Below are 13,727 nucleotides of genomic sequence, written 5' to 3'. Positions count from 1 at the left end.
TATTAATATTAGGAAGATTACTGCCAATAGATTCTCAGAATGAAGGGGCCAGTGTTCTAAGGGTTGTCCACGATTTATGCTTATAGTTGGGCTTACCTAAGGATTACTTATTCTATTTTTTCGTTGGGATCTGGCACGCAGCACTACCAAAAATCCGTTCTCGCCAGCTCCTTCAGCGGATGGATGTACACAGTGTACAGAGCCAGCACAGCCATCTGTACATTGTGTAGTAGTTAATTCTTGGGTGCTGATGATACTCAGCCTCCCGAAGTCCTGGACAATCTCTAAGCATTGCAGTTCCTTCACAGTGTGTCCCCAACCACCCATCGTTCAGGTGCTGCAGCACCGTCCCATTAACTTCACTAGAGCCATGTTGCAGATCTCTTCACATCAAGAGACTGGACGGGCAAGTGTGCAGATAAAAGGCTAAGGGGCCTCTGTCCCTTCATAACCAGTGGGGTCCACGAGGCAATGCATCATGACATTACATGATGGGGATACCCCTTTGTACCGGTCAGTCTTACTAACTGACGGCACAAAAAGACTGTTCAAACACACAGCAAGTAGGTGGGAAAGTGTTCAGCAAGGGTGAACTGAGCTCCTGTACTTGGTTTGAACAGTCATTCTGTGCGTGCAGTCCCTTTAAAGGTACTCTGTCAGCACCAAATTAATTTTCAAACCAAGTACAGGAGCTCAGTGCTTCACGGCAGAGCCAATCATTTAACTACACCTTTCCACCTGCATGCTTTCCATCTATCTCCTCCCTTCCGACTACAATCCCTGGCAAAAATTATGGAATCACCGACCTTGGAGGATGTTCATTCAGTTTAATTTTGTAGAAAAAAAAGCAGATCACAGACATGGCACAAAACTAAAGTCATTTCAAATGGCAACTTTCTGGCTTTAAGAAACACTAAAAGAAATCAAGAACAAAAAATGCAGTCAGTAATGGTTACTTTTTTCAACCAAGCAAAGGGGAAAAATTATGGACTCACTCGATTCTGAGGGGAAAAAAAAATTAAAAAATTTAAAAAAATGATGGAATTACCCTATAAATTTTAATTCCCAAATTAACACCTGCATCAAATTAGATCTGCTCGTTAGTCTGCATCTAAAAAGCAGTGATCACACCTTGGAGAGCTGTTGCACCAAGTGGACTGACATGAGTCATGGCTCCAACACGAGAGATGTCAATTGAAATGAAGGAGAGGATTATCAAACTCTTAAGAGAGGGTAAATCACCACACAATGTTGCAAAAGATGTTTCTCGTTCAGTCAGCTGTGTCTAAAATCTGGACCAAATACAAACATGGGAAGGTTGTTAAAGGCAAACATACTGGTAGACCAAGGAAGACATCAAAGCGTCAAGACCAGAAACTTAAATCAATATGTCTCCAAAACAGGAAATGCACAACAAAACAAATGAGGAACGAATGGGAGGAAACTGGCGTCAACTTCTGTGACCGAACTGTAAGAAACCGCCTAAAGGAAATGGTGTTAGTTTTGGGAATTAAAATTTATAGGGTGATTCCATAATTTTTTCCCTATGCTTGGTTAAAAAACATAACTATTACTCATTACCACATTTTTTGTTCTTGATTTCTTTTAGTGTTTCTTAAAGCCAGAAAGTTGCCATTTGAAATTACTTTAGTTTTGTGCCATGTCTGTGATCGGCTATTTTTCTACAAAATAAAAAAACTGAATGAACATCCTCCAAGGCTGGTGATTCCATAATTTTTGCCAGGGGTTGAATGAAGCCAGAGCTGTCAGAGAAGAGGGAGGATGAAGATTGAGGGAAGACAAGCAGGTGGAAAGGTGTATATAAATAATTGACACCGCCAGAAAGCACCGAGCGCCTGCGCCTTGTTTGAACAGTCAGTCTGTGCTGACAGTCTCTTTAATATGTAGATAGTGACTGTTAAACAGGTGACTATGGCTACAAGAATGGGTTACAAAGAAAGAAACTGTAAACCACTGGAGCAATTACTTTATTGATTGCAGTTAGAACAAAGGGTCATCTACAAGAGATAAAAATGACATTCATACCAACAGTCTACAATAAATCAGAGTACAAATCCAGTACATAAAAAGAAGAGTAACATTATGATAAAGGTCCTTACTAATATCTCCACCTTCCAAGAAGGACAGATGGCATTATAATTGGTGCAATACTTAGAAGGAGGTGTTGAATTTTATTTTATTTTTTTAAAGGAACTACCAACTATCTGAAACTCCAACAAACACTGCAGGATACCAGTAAGTATCATGCCTGTACAGGATTCCTGTACTTTCTCCTCCCCACTTGAACAAAGAAAAAGAAGCAGTCTACAAAGGATCAGAAAGCTTAAATGGAAGCGCTGAATACTACAAAAAACAACTAAGAAAACTTGCATCCAAGTCGGCATAAAATCAACTAAAAATGGTAACTTTTCTTAGCAAAGGTAGCAGACGAGTCCTATGGGAGATGGGTGGGTAATAGTGATGAGCCAGTGTATTCCTTGCTCGGGTTTTCCCCAGCATGCTCGGGTGACCTCTGAGTATTTATGACTGCTCGGAGATTTAGTTTTCATCACGGCAGCTGAATGACTTACAGCTACTAGCCAGGCTGAGTACATGTGGGGGTTTACTGGTTGCTAGAGAATCCCCACATGTAATCAAGCAGGCTAGTAGCTGTAAATCATTCACCTGCCGTGATGAAAACAATCTCCGAGCAGTCAAATACTCGGCGGTCACCCGAGCGTGCTCGGGGAAACCCGAGCAACGAGTACACTCGCTCATCACTAGTGGTTAACGTTTCACACCTGACTTTATATTTTAGTAAAGAAGTTAAGAAAAAGCCAGCCTAAAAAAAAAAAAAAAAAAGGAAAAAACTTTAAGCAAGGGATGGACACAGCCTGTGGGGAGTGATGCAGACTAAAATCTTCCATTGTGTTCACTTTGACACAACCTCGCATGCAGATTTACTATGTAAGAGGGGGAAGCGAATCATGCCGTGCACACTATTCCACAGGAGTGTGGCTTCCAGTTACTGTGTCGCTGGCCGCACCATCAGAAGCAGGAGATTCTGGAGATCCGGCGGCAGAGGACTCTTCGCCCTGCATTTTACCTAGCCTGTAACTACTCAGCATTTCCTCCAGGAGTTGACGGCAATTTCCCCTATGATTAATCCTCAGCTCCCTGAGAGCTTCCACCAACTTCCCATTCGCTGCATTGTCCGCTGTTCCAGTAGGGCCCTTATTTTAGATTAAAGACCCCAGTCAGTAAGTTAAAAAAAAAAAAAAATTATAAAATTATATATATATATATATATATATCTATCAAAACACAACCTAAACATGGATTACCGCTTCACCAGCAAGTCTTAGATCAATCACATCATACAAGCAGTTAATGTAATACGTTATTAGCTACAACTAAGCATACATGGAAAACGATAGTATGCGGATGTGAGAGGAAAATATACATTGACTAATGCATTTAGGAACCATTCTCTCTCATACATAAATGGGAGGTAACATTATATGGCTGACTTCATCCTGTACTGGCACATGAGCCATTGTTGGTGTACATACAGCAAAGAGTCTTACAGTGTCAGCAGTCTCGACCCTACAGAATGGGGAACAGTGATAGAGACCCGCGTAAATACACACAATGTTAAACCCCCTTCAGGGCTCAGACAATTTTCATTTTTGCATTTAAGCTTTTTATTTCCCCCCTCTTCTTCCCAGATTCATAAGTTTCTTTTTGTCGTGAACCTTGTCAGATGAGGGCTCGTTCTTTCCAGAGACGAGTTGTAGATTTGGATGACAATCTATTTTACCATGTAGTGTATTGAAAAGTACCAAAAAAAATCCAATTGGGGTGATGTGGTAAACGCAATTCCTCCGATGCTTTTTGCATTTGTATCTCGCTTTGTTCAATATACCTGAAAAAATGATTAACAAATAGGATCCTCCAAGCAGGAATAATTCTGGAAATACTAAACATGTGGGTTTTTTAATTATTTGAGTGGTCAAAAAATTTTTGACCTTTGTTTAAAAAAAAAAAAAAAAAAAAAAAAAAAACACAAACAAAAACATTTTGCCATTTTCTGAGACCCGCAAGGTATTTTCTGTTGATGGACATTTGTGAGGGCTTGTTTTTTGCATTCCAATCGAAAATGGATTCACTAGTACTTTTGATTGCTCTTTACCGCTTTTTTGGAGGAGCAGCGATTGTTTAATTTTGTTTTCCGAGGTCTATGGTTCGAGTTAAAAGGGGTTTTCTACTTTCAGTAAGCCATTGTCTCCAGGCACAATTCAGAGAAGAAAGAAGAACAAACTGAGCTCTACTTACCCACCTCCGGTCCAACACAGAGTCTCTGCTGTTCTCGCCTCTTGACTGCGGTGATGACATCGTATAGAGACACAGATGCAGCCAAATGACTGAGCTCAGTGTCTAGTACCATTTACATCGATGTGCAGAGACCACGCTGAGCCCGGGGAGAGCAAGTTTATTCCACACTGAACTCTGCACCTGCGGACAATGGCTTACTGAACCTGGAAAATGCCTTTAATTACCAAATATGTTGATACTTTTAATTCCTATATTTTTCAATTGGGAAGAATTGGAAGTAAAGAATTAAAAAAATATATCAATTAAAGATTTGAAATAATTTTTTTAACTCCTTAGGGGCCTTGAACATGACTTGATAGTTTGTACTACCGTATATTCAGCTATTGTACAGTATACAGTAACATTGAAAATCTCCAATTAAGGCAGAGGCTTCGCAGGAGGACCAAGATGGAGTGACGGGCATACAGCAGGCTCCTGACTGCAATGGCAACCCTCAATCACACCACAGGTGGGGCTGATTGACGGTAGTACATGTGTACCAGCTACCAAACCATTTAAATGCCACTGTCAGTTTAACCCCTTCACGACCTTTGACGTACATGTACACCAAAAGTAGTGTTCCCGCCTTTGATGTGGGCTTGCATGCCGAGCTTGCATTGTTCCCATCAGATGATGGCGGATTTAATCAGCCATCATGTGCCCTTAGCAGCGGGGTGGAGCGGAGCTCCGCCCACAGCCATTAACTTGTTAAATGCTGCCATCAATCTCTGACAGTTGCCTTTAACATGAACAAGCAGGGAGAGAATTATTCCACACGACCATCGTCCCGCCCGTGAAATGATCTCGGGCGCTGATGGGCTGCCATGACAGCAGGGGTGTACTGAAGACCTCCGTGCTTGTCATGATGATCCTCCTGTGAAAGGCAGCGTTTATAGGAGACCGCGATTTTTTTCTATGCATGGCAGTGATACAGTACAAGCATCTACAGTACAATTGTCTATGTATAGATGATCACAGATTCTAGTCCTCTAAGGCAGTGATTTTCAACCTTTTTTGAGCCGCGGCACACTTTTTATACTTAAAAAATCCTGGGGCACACCACCAACCAAAATGGCACAAAATGACACTAAAACAGTACATATTCTGCATATAGTTAATAATATAGATTCTAAATGTATTTATACTCACTCAGTGTGAAACCTGGGCCTGTTTCGATAAACACAAAAGGGATATCCTGGCAGGAATGGTGGAAAGACACACACGAAGCTCTTCCTCAACAGTTCTCAGTCTCTCCCTGTTTTTAGTTTTTTTTTGTGCACATACCCTACCCCTACTTCTAACCCTAGTGGAAAAAGAAAAAAAATATATTTTCCTTTTTTTTATTATTGTCCCTACCTATGGGGGTGATAAGGGGGGGGGGGGGGTCATTTACTTTTTTTTTTTTTTTTTTTTGATCACTGATAGGTTATATCTCAGTGATCAAAATATACCTGGAACGAATCTGCCAGCCGGCAGATTCGGCGGGCGCACTGCGCATGCGCCCGCCATTTTGGAAGATTGTGGCGCCCATGGAGAAGACGGACGGACACCGGGAGGCCCGGTAAGTATGAGGGGGGGGGGGGGGATCTGAGCATGGGGGGGTGGATCAGAGGACGGGGGGGTGGCATCGGAGCACGGGGGGAGCAGGCAGGAGGACGGGGGAGCGGACAGGACGACGGAGGGGAGCGGAGCACCGGACGGAGGACCGGAGAGGAGATCGGTGGTGGTGGTGGGGTACATAAGTGTTTCCAGCCATGGCCGATGATATTACAGCATCGGCCATGGCTGGATTGTAATATTTCACCAGTTTTTTAGGTGAAATATTACAAATCGCTCTGATTGGCAGTTTCACTTTCAACAGCCAATCAGAGCGACCGTAGCCACGAGGGGGTGAAGTACCCCATTGGGTGAAGCCTTCAAAGATTTCGCGCATGTGTTATTCCGTGACTGCGCATCGCTGCGCATTGCCGGGGAACAAAACAAAGGGGGCACCATAGTTTGGGGAACTTTCCCCGCGGCACACCCGACCAGTGTGCCGCGGAACACTGGTTGAAAATCACTGCTCTAAGGGTATGTGCACACGCTGCAGATTCGCAGCAGTTTTCCATGCGTTTACAGTACAATGTAAACCTATGGAAAACAAAATCTGCAGTGCACATGCTGTGGAAAAAACGCGCGGAAATGTAGCGCTGTTTATTCCGCAGCATGTCAATTCTTTGTGCGGATTCTGCAGCGGTTTACACCTGCTCCATAATAGGAATCCGCAGGTGTAAAACCGCTTGTGAAATCCGCACAAAAACAGCAAAGAAAACGCAGTAAATCTGCGGTAATTCCTCAGGTAATCCGCAGTGCGGTTTACCTGCGGATTTACCAAAACAGGTGCGGAAAAATCCACAGGGGTTCCAGCTACGTATGCACATACCATAAAAAAGGGACGGACGAACAGTAAAGTTTTTAAAAAAAAATTAGGTATGGAAAAAAATTTGTAATACATACACACACACACACATATATATTGATCTGGCTGTTCCAAATGCAGCAATACCAATTGTGTTTTATTTTTGTGTTTATTTTAATTTTTTTTTTTTTTTAAACACCGCAAAAATAAAACAATTGGTATCGCTGCATTTTGAAAAATCAGATCAAAACATAAACAAAATTATTTGATAGGAAAACAGTAAAAAAAAAAAAAAATCATAACCTCAATTACATTTTTTGCCAGCTGCAACATTGCAATAAAACGCAATTAGAGGAGATCAAAACATTGTATCTACTCAAAATGGTATCAGTAAAAATATGTACTTTTTTTTTTTTTTGTGCACAAAATATAAGCCCCACATTCTGAAAAATACAAACACGGGTCTTAGAAAATGGCAACAGCAACTTTTTTTCCTATGAATTTTCCAAAAAATTGAGAAAAAAAAAAAAAAAGGTGTTTGGCATCTCTGTACTTGTACTGACCTGGGGAATCATATTACAGGGTCAGTTTTACCATATAGTGAACATGGTAAAATGTGGAATTGCACTGATAACATGAATACTTCAAAAGAACAATTCGACCCGCAAGAAAAAAAAAAAAAAAGCTCATATTGCTATGTGAACAGAAAAATAAAGTTATGGCTATTGGAAAACGGGGAGAAAAAAACAAAAAAAAAAAACAAAACAGAAATTTACCCAGGGGTGAAGAGGTTGAATGGATAAACAGCAGCAATCAGAGCTCCTGCCCCTGCTGTTAAAGGCAAGACCTGCTCTGTACACACCACATGAGCCCACTCCTTAGACATGAATCCCGAAGCTGGCAAACATGTAGGGCAGGGTGGGCAGAGAAGCTAAGGCTGGCACAAGTGCTCACCAGTCTCTAGTGGATGCTAATAAAACCCCTCCCTTTGAACTTGAATTACGACTTTGGAGCCCAACCAGAAAACCACTACGGCCAATCAATCAAAAGTAAAGGAGGAGGTAGTGGAGCGCTCACTGCCAAGTCTGGAGAGCATTTTAGAGTTAGAGATCGCCCTCACGCCTAAACAAAACGTCACTTTAGGAGCGGCAACTGAAACGAACGAACACCGGCATATTTATATTTACGCTGGTCTCCAATCTATCACTGTCAGCAGTTTTCCTGGGTCAAGTTCCTTTTAAGGGTATGCCCTTTAAACGGGGTGACTCCATATAGAAATTGGGAGATTGGTAACAAGGGTCCGAGGGGTGTCTCTCATTAAGGCTGCTTTCCCACATCACTGTGAAAGGTCCATGTGCTGCCCGATTTCTATAAAAAGGCACACGGACCCATAAAAGTTTCATGGATCTATTCACAAATCTGTGATACCAATCGCATCTGATTTAGAGGATTAGAAGAGGAGACTTGGTACGCCTGTGTCCTAAATGAATAAATCAGACCGCACGCTGACACTTCACAATGATGTGTGCATGTAGCCTAATTGTTAGTATGAAGTGGTACCTGTGAAGATTTATAAAAAAGTCTCATTAAAAGGTAATATTGCAATCAGTAGTTATACCAGAGTTTTGTTTTGTTTTTTTTGCAACTTATGACATTTTTATCCTTGCTATTATGAAAATCTCAGCACACACATCCCATGGCGTGCGCGTCATGGGCTCCTGCTTACACAGGTCAGAGGTGGATACGGAACTTACCCCATCGGTCTCTCTATGTGGATTCAACCTATTATAAACATCTTCAATAACACTGCGTCTATAGAAATGATAAAAGAGAAAAAAAAAAAGGGTGAAAAAAAGAAAATGAACAATTCCGTAGCAGAAAATCAAGTGTACAGGGGGTTATGTCACTTCTCCCCCACATTACAACTAACTTGCATTATGCATAGGAGACCTAAAGGGAATCGGTCACTCTAGTCATGCTGTCCCAACCATGGCAGCGTGAATCAGACTAGTTGCATGAATGCAGATATTCCCTAAACCGCTCTGGCATTTCAAAGAATATAGCGTGAGCCGCCTTTTCCCAGCACTTATGGGTGATTGACAGGTCCCTTGCGAAGTACACACAATGGATAGTCCTGCCAATCTATGAGGGACACAGGGAAGAGGAGCTTCAAACTAAGTTTCCCTGAAGCACCAGAGAGTGTCTGATAAATATACCGGCTGCATTTGTGCAGACAAGCTCTGATTCATGTCAGCTGTTGGGACACCATGCACCAGCTGACAGGTTACCTTTAAAAGTTCCCATATACCTCAGAGGCGTCAGGCATGAGCCATCTCTCCCGACTCCACCATACATAATATGGCACTTGGTCAAGAATTCATGCGTTCAACACAGGAGAAAGCCCATGTCCGGCACTCTCAGCAACACAACTACAAGAACGCAAAAAGCTCTGGAGTTTGACATTCAACCCACTTGATACTTTGTTCTCCAGACATCTGTAAGGCCATGTTCACACTTTGCGGGTTTTACCGCGAATCCGCGGTGATTTTGATGCTGCGGGTCCGCAGCAGTTTCCATAGCGTTTACATTTACATGTAAACCCTATGGAAACCGCAATCCGCTGTGCACATGCTGCGGGAAAAACCGCGCAGAAACGCAGCAGTTTACATTCCGCAGCATGTCACTTTGTGCAGAATCGCAGCGATTCTGCACCCATAGGAATGCATTGATCCGCTAACTTCCCGCATGGGGCTGTGCCCACGATGCGGGAAGTAAGCGGATAATGTGCAGATGGTACCCGGGGTGGAGGAGAGGAGACTCTCCTCCAGGCCCTGAGAACCATATTCGTGTAAAAAAAAAAAAAAAAAAAAGAATTAAAATAAAAAATAATGATATACTCACCTCTCAGCGCTGTACGCGGCCGTCCGGTATCAGGGTTGGTGTGCGAGCAGGGCCTGAGATGACGTCGCGGTCACATGACCGTGACGTCACGAAGGTCCTTCTCGCACAGCATCTTTGGAACCGGACCACCACGTGCAGCGCCGAGGAGATCAGTACGTCAGAGGGTGAGTATAAACCATTTTTTATTATTTTTAACATTACTATTGATGCTGCATATTGCTGCATATGTAGCATCAATAGTATAGGAGTAAACCCGCAGCGGAAACCGCAAAACAAACCGCGATAAATCTGCAGGGATAACCGCAGCGGTTTTGCCCTGCAGATTTATCAAATCCACTGCGGGAGAACCCGCAGAGGACCCCGCAAAGTGTGCACATAGCCTAAGGGAGTCAGAAGGCTTTGATTATGGCATCAAATAGAGTGATTTAGAATGAAATTTAATTTGCCTTCGGACCACCCCTTTAAGCTCGGTTCGACCTGGAAACATGCTTAAAATCATAAGGCAATGCCTACTTTAAAGGGAACCTGTCACCAGGTTTGGCTGATGCAAGTTACGGCCATCGCCTTTCAGGGATTATCTATAGCTTTCTATAATGCTTTAGATAAGTCCCCAATCTGACCTGCAAGACAAAAAAAATAAATTACTCACCTGGGGGGGGATGGGGAAGGGCGGTCCGATGGGTGTGGCAGGTCCTAGTCCGGCGCCTCTCATCTTCTTGCGATGCCGCCCTCCTGCTTGCTTCATGGCTGCCCATCATCGCGCTCCTGTGCAGGCGTACCTATCTGCCATGTTGAGGGCAGAGCAAAGTACTGCAGTGCGCAGGTGCCAGGAAAGGTCTGCAGTACTTTGCTCTGCCCTCAACAGGACAGATAAGTACGCCTGCGCAGGAGCGTGATGATGGGGAGCCATGAAGCAAGCAGGAGGGCGGCATCACAAGAAGATGAGAGGTGCCGGACCAGGACCTGCGACACCCATTGGACTGGACCGCCCTGCAGGTGAGTATAATACAAGTTATTTTTCTTCTACAGTATTATAGAATGCTATAGATAAGCCCTGAAAGGTGGTGGCCGTAACTCGTATCAGCCAAACCTGGTGACAAGTTCCCTGTAAGAAAAGGGTTTCTAAACCAAAGTTGTTTTCAGGCCAGGGCTCCACGCCCATTTACTGCATTTGATAATCACCTAGGAAAACATCGCAATACATTGGTGTTTTTGTACAAGACTGCATGTGTACAGGTAATGCCTCGGCAAAATAAAAAAAAATAAAAAATTTAAATTATGTAGAATGCTTAATACAAGTAGCAAATAACTGGAGGCAGCATGTCTATCAATAAAAACTTTGAAACTTGTTTATTCCATATCCAAGACATGAGACGTATCAGCTCAATATTCGAAGCGAAACATTGCATGCCTTGGGCATGAAATAAATATTTCTCCAGGTTTTATTGATAACTGGAGGCAGCATATGTCTATCAAATCTTGGAGAAATATTTATTCCATGCCCAAAGCATGCGATGTTTCGCTTCGAACATTGAGCTTCTATTGCGCCAATATGTCTCATGTCTTGAGCATGTCAAATATTTATCAAAGTTATTTTTGCTACTTGTATTTTAGCATCCAAATGCCAGGTGATCTGGAGGTTGGCACCTGAATGGCAGATTTTTTTTGTGTTTTTTTTTTTTCTTACAATGTATGATATCTATTAATCACAAAGCCAATGGAAAACTATACACATTTTGAAAGAGGGTTTGGTGTTCCTTTGAGACAATCCCATTAAAAAGATCATTCAAAATTTAAAAAAAAAAAAAAAAAACTTCTGGGCATATATAGATATTACTACATGGTAATAAAGTAATCATAAGCAGAGTATTTGGCTTCTGTTTGTTAATTCAGCCCTTCCATGCCTATTCAAACCTCAAAACGGAGGCCATTAGCATGATGTGAAAAACAGGACCTGACCCACAAGACATTATACACACACACTCACTTTCCAGCTAAACCACCTCCAGGTGGTAAATGTGGTATGTTCTCTGCTGATAATATGCGCATTACATGAGCGAGGTCTGGCATCCCTTCCTCCCCAGCAGTTGTCATGATTTCTAGAAGACAGACATTTGCATCTTAGATCACTTGGCTTGATCTCACAAACAGCAGAAGTGATTCCAGAGACATATACAGAACGTGCAATGCAGTAGTAAGTTATAAATGGTGTATTGTGTTTGCGCACCAACTCTAGATTTGGTCATACCAAATGGTGCAATCTATATGCATATAGGACCATCCTACCATCAGTCTATGTACCCTACTAAGCCAAATGGACATCATGGGGGTGAGGGGGAAAAAGGGTCTGCTGCCCGTCAAAACAAAGAAGCTGCTAAGTGTGGAGCACGACCACAAACCACAAGAGGGTCACCCATTTATACTACGTATGCTGCCACATTGAACTGGGGATTTGAGAAGATTGCCATGGGTTTCTGATTCAGAGAAGGCATTACACAGATGGGATAAACCCTTTAAAGAGAATCTGTCAGTAGGATCAGCCCTCCTAAGCCGTCTATATGGGCATGTAGGTCATAAGACGCTGAATAAAATGATACCTTGGTATCTGTGATCCCCAGTCTTATTCCAGAGAACATCAAGTTTTTCTGATATGTAAATGAAATGTTAAGATATATGCGTGGGATATAGATCTCCCTGATAATTTGTCTCCATAGCTTTTTTTTACCAGTGTGAGACATGAAGGTCAGGGGATCACACTGTCAGTCATTACATGTCTCACACTGGTAAAACCTCCTTTCATTTGTAATAAGCTCTGGAGGCAGATTCTCAGGGAGATCTATGTCCCACCTATAGATCTTAACAGCTCGTTTACATATTAAGAAAAAAGTGAATTTCTTGGGAATAAAACATAGGATCACAAATCAAAGTGACATTTGCATTTTATTCAGCTTTCTATGACCTACCTGCCCATATAAACAGCTTAGGAGAGTAGATCCTACTTACTGATTCCCTTTGATAAAAGGTAGAAGCGTTGTTGGTAAACTTTACAGCGAGTATCTGCAGAATAAAATGGACATTTTGCAGATTTCAAATCCACAGCACAGGCCAATAAATGCTGCGAATTCTTTCATCAGAAATGGATAAAAAGGAACACAGCAGTAAGAGTGAGGAATTCTGGGTTTTCTATAAGGAGGCCCTACATGAGTACAGAGAAGTACAGCATCTACCAAGTGTCAGCAGCAATCTCGGTACGTATCATGACTGAAATGTACCCCAGCTTTCCCAGTGTCAGCAGCAATCTCACTATGTATCATGACTGAAATGTACCCCAGCTTTCCTAGTGTCAGCGGCAATCCAGTACGTATCATGACTGAAATGTATCCCAGCTTTCCTAGTGTCAGCGGCAATCCAGTACGTATCACGACTGAAATGTACCCCAGCTTTCCTAGTGTCAGCAGCAATCTCAGTATTACGACTGAAATGTACCCCAGCTTTCCTAGTGTCAGCGGCAATCTCCGTACGTATCACGACTGAAATGTACCCCAGCTTTCCTAGTGTCAGCAGCAATCTCAGTATTACGACTGAAATGTACCCCAGCTTTCCTAGTGTCAGCGGCAATCTCCGTACGTATCACGACTGAAATGTACCCCAGCTTTCCTAGTGTCAGCGGCAATCTCAGTATTACGACTGAAATGTACCCCAGCTTTCCTGGAGTCAGCAACAATCTCCGCATGTACGACAACTGAAATGTACCCCAGTTTTCTCAGTGTCAGCAGCAATCTCATCATGCATGACTACTGAAATGTACCCCAGCTTTCCCAGTGTCCTCCTCGCCCACTTCTCATACACTGACAGAAGCGGGTGCAGTGAAATTAAGCCCAGGGATACTGGATAGCAGTGCAGACAGTATTGCTTCCCTCCTGATCCTATATCTAAATAGATTAAAGACTGCTGCTCTGCACTATTGCAGGTTTAGCATTTTTTATTTCATATTGAGCATCTGATTAAGTATAGCAGTATAGTAAGGGATAGAGGGGTAAAAAGGAACAGGTCA

General features: G+C 42.6%; 1 protein-coding gene across 3 annotated transcripts in view; it reads right to left on the bottom strand.

The window, feature by feature from the left end:
- LOC143804368 (protein phosphatase 1B) overlaps positions 1–13,727 on the bottom strand; it is a 29,589-nt gene that overhangs the window by 2,693 nt on the left and 13,169 nt on the right. For 2 of the 3 annotated variants that reach the window (XM_077282399.1, XM_077282400.1), the window contains exons 3-4: positions 11,661–11,772; positions 8,527–8,584 (exon numbers count right to left, since the gene is read on the bottom strand). In XM_077282399.1, the coding sequence (XP_077138514.1) occupies positions 8,527–8,584; positions 11,661–11,772 (170 nt within the window). Of the gene's footprint in view, positions 1–1,971; positions 3,234–8,526; positions 8,585–11,660; positions 11,773–13,727 lie in introns of those variants that run through there. The other variant, XM_077282398.1, reaches the window with a different exon arrangement.

This window comes from Ranitomeya variabilis, chromosome 2 (assembly GCF_051348905.1).
Source record: "Ranitomeya variabilis isolate aRanVar5 chromosome 2, aRanVar5.hap1, whole genome shotgun sequence".
Lineage (NCBI taxonomy): Eukaryota > Metazoa > Chordata > Amphibia > Anura > Dendrobatidae > Ranitomeya > Ranitomeya variabilis.
Note: the sequence above shows the minus strand (reverse complement) of the source record. Positions and strands in the feature narration are given on the sequence as shown.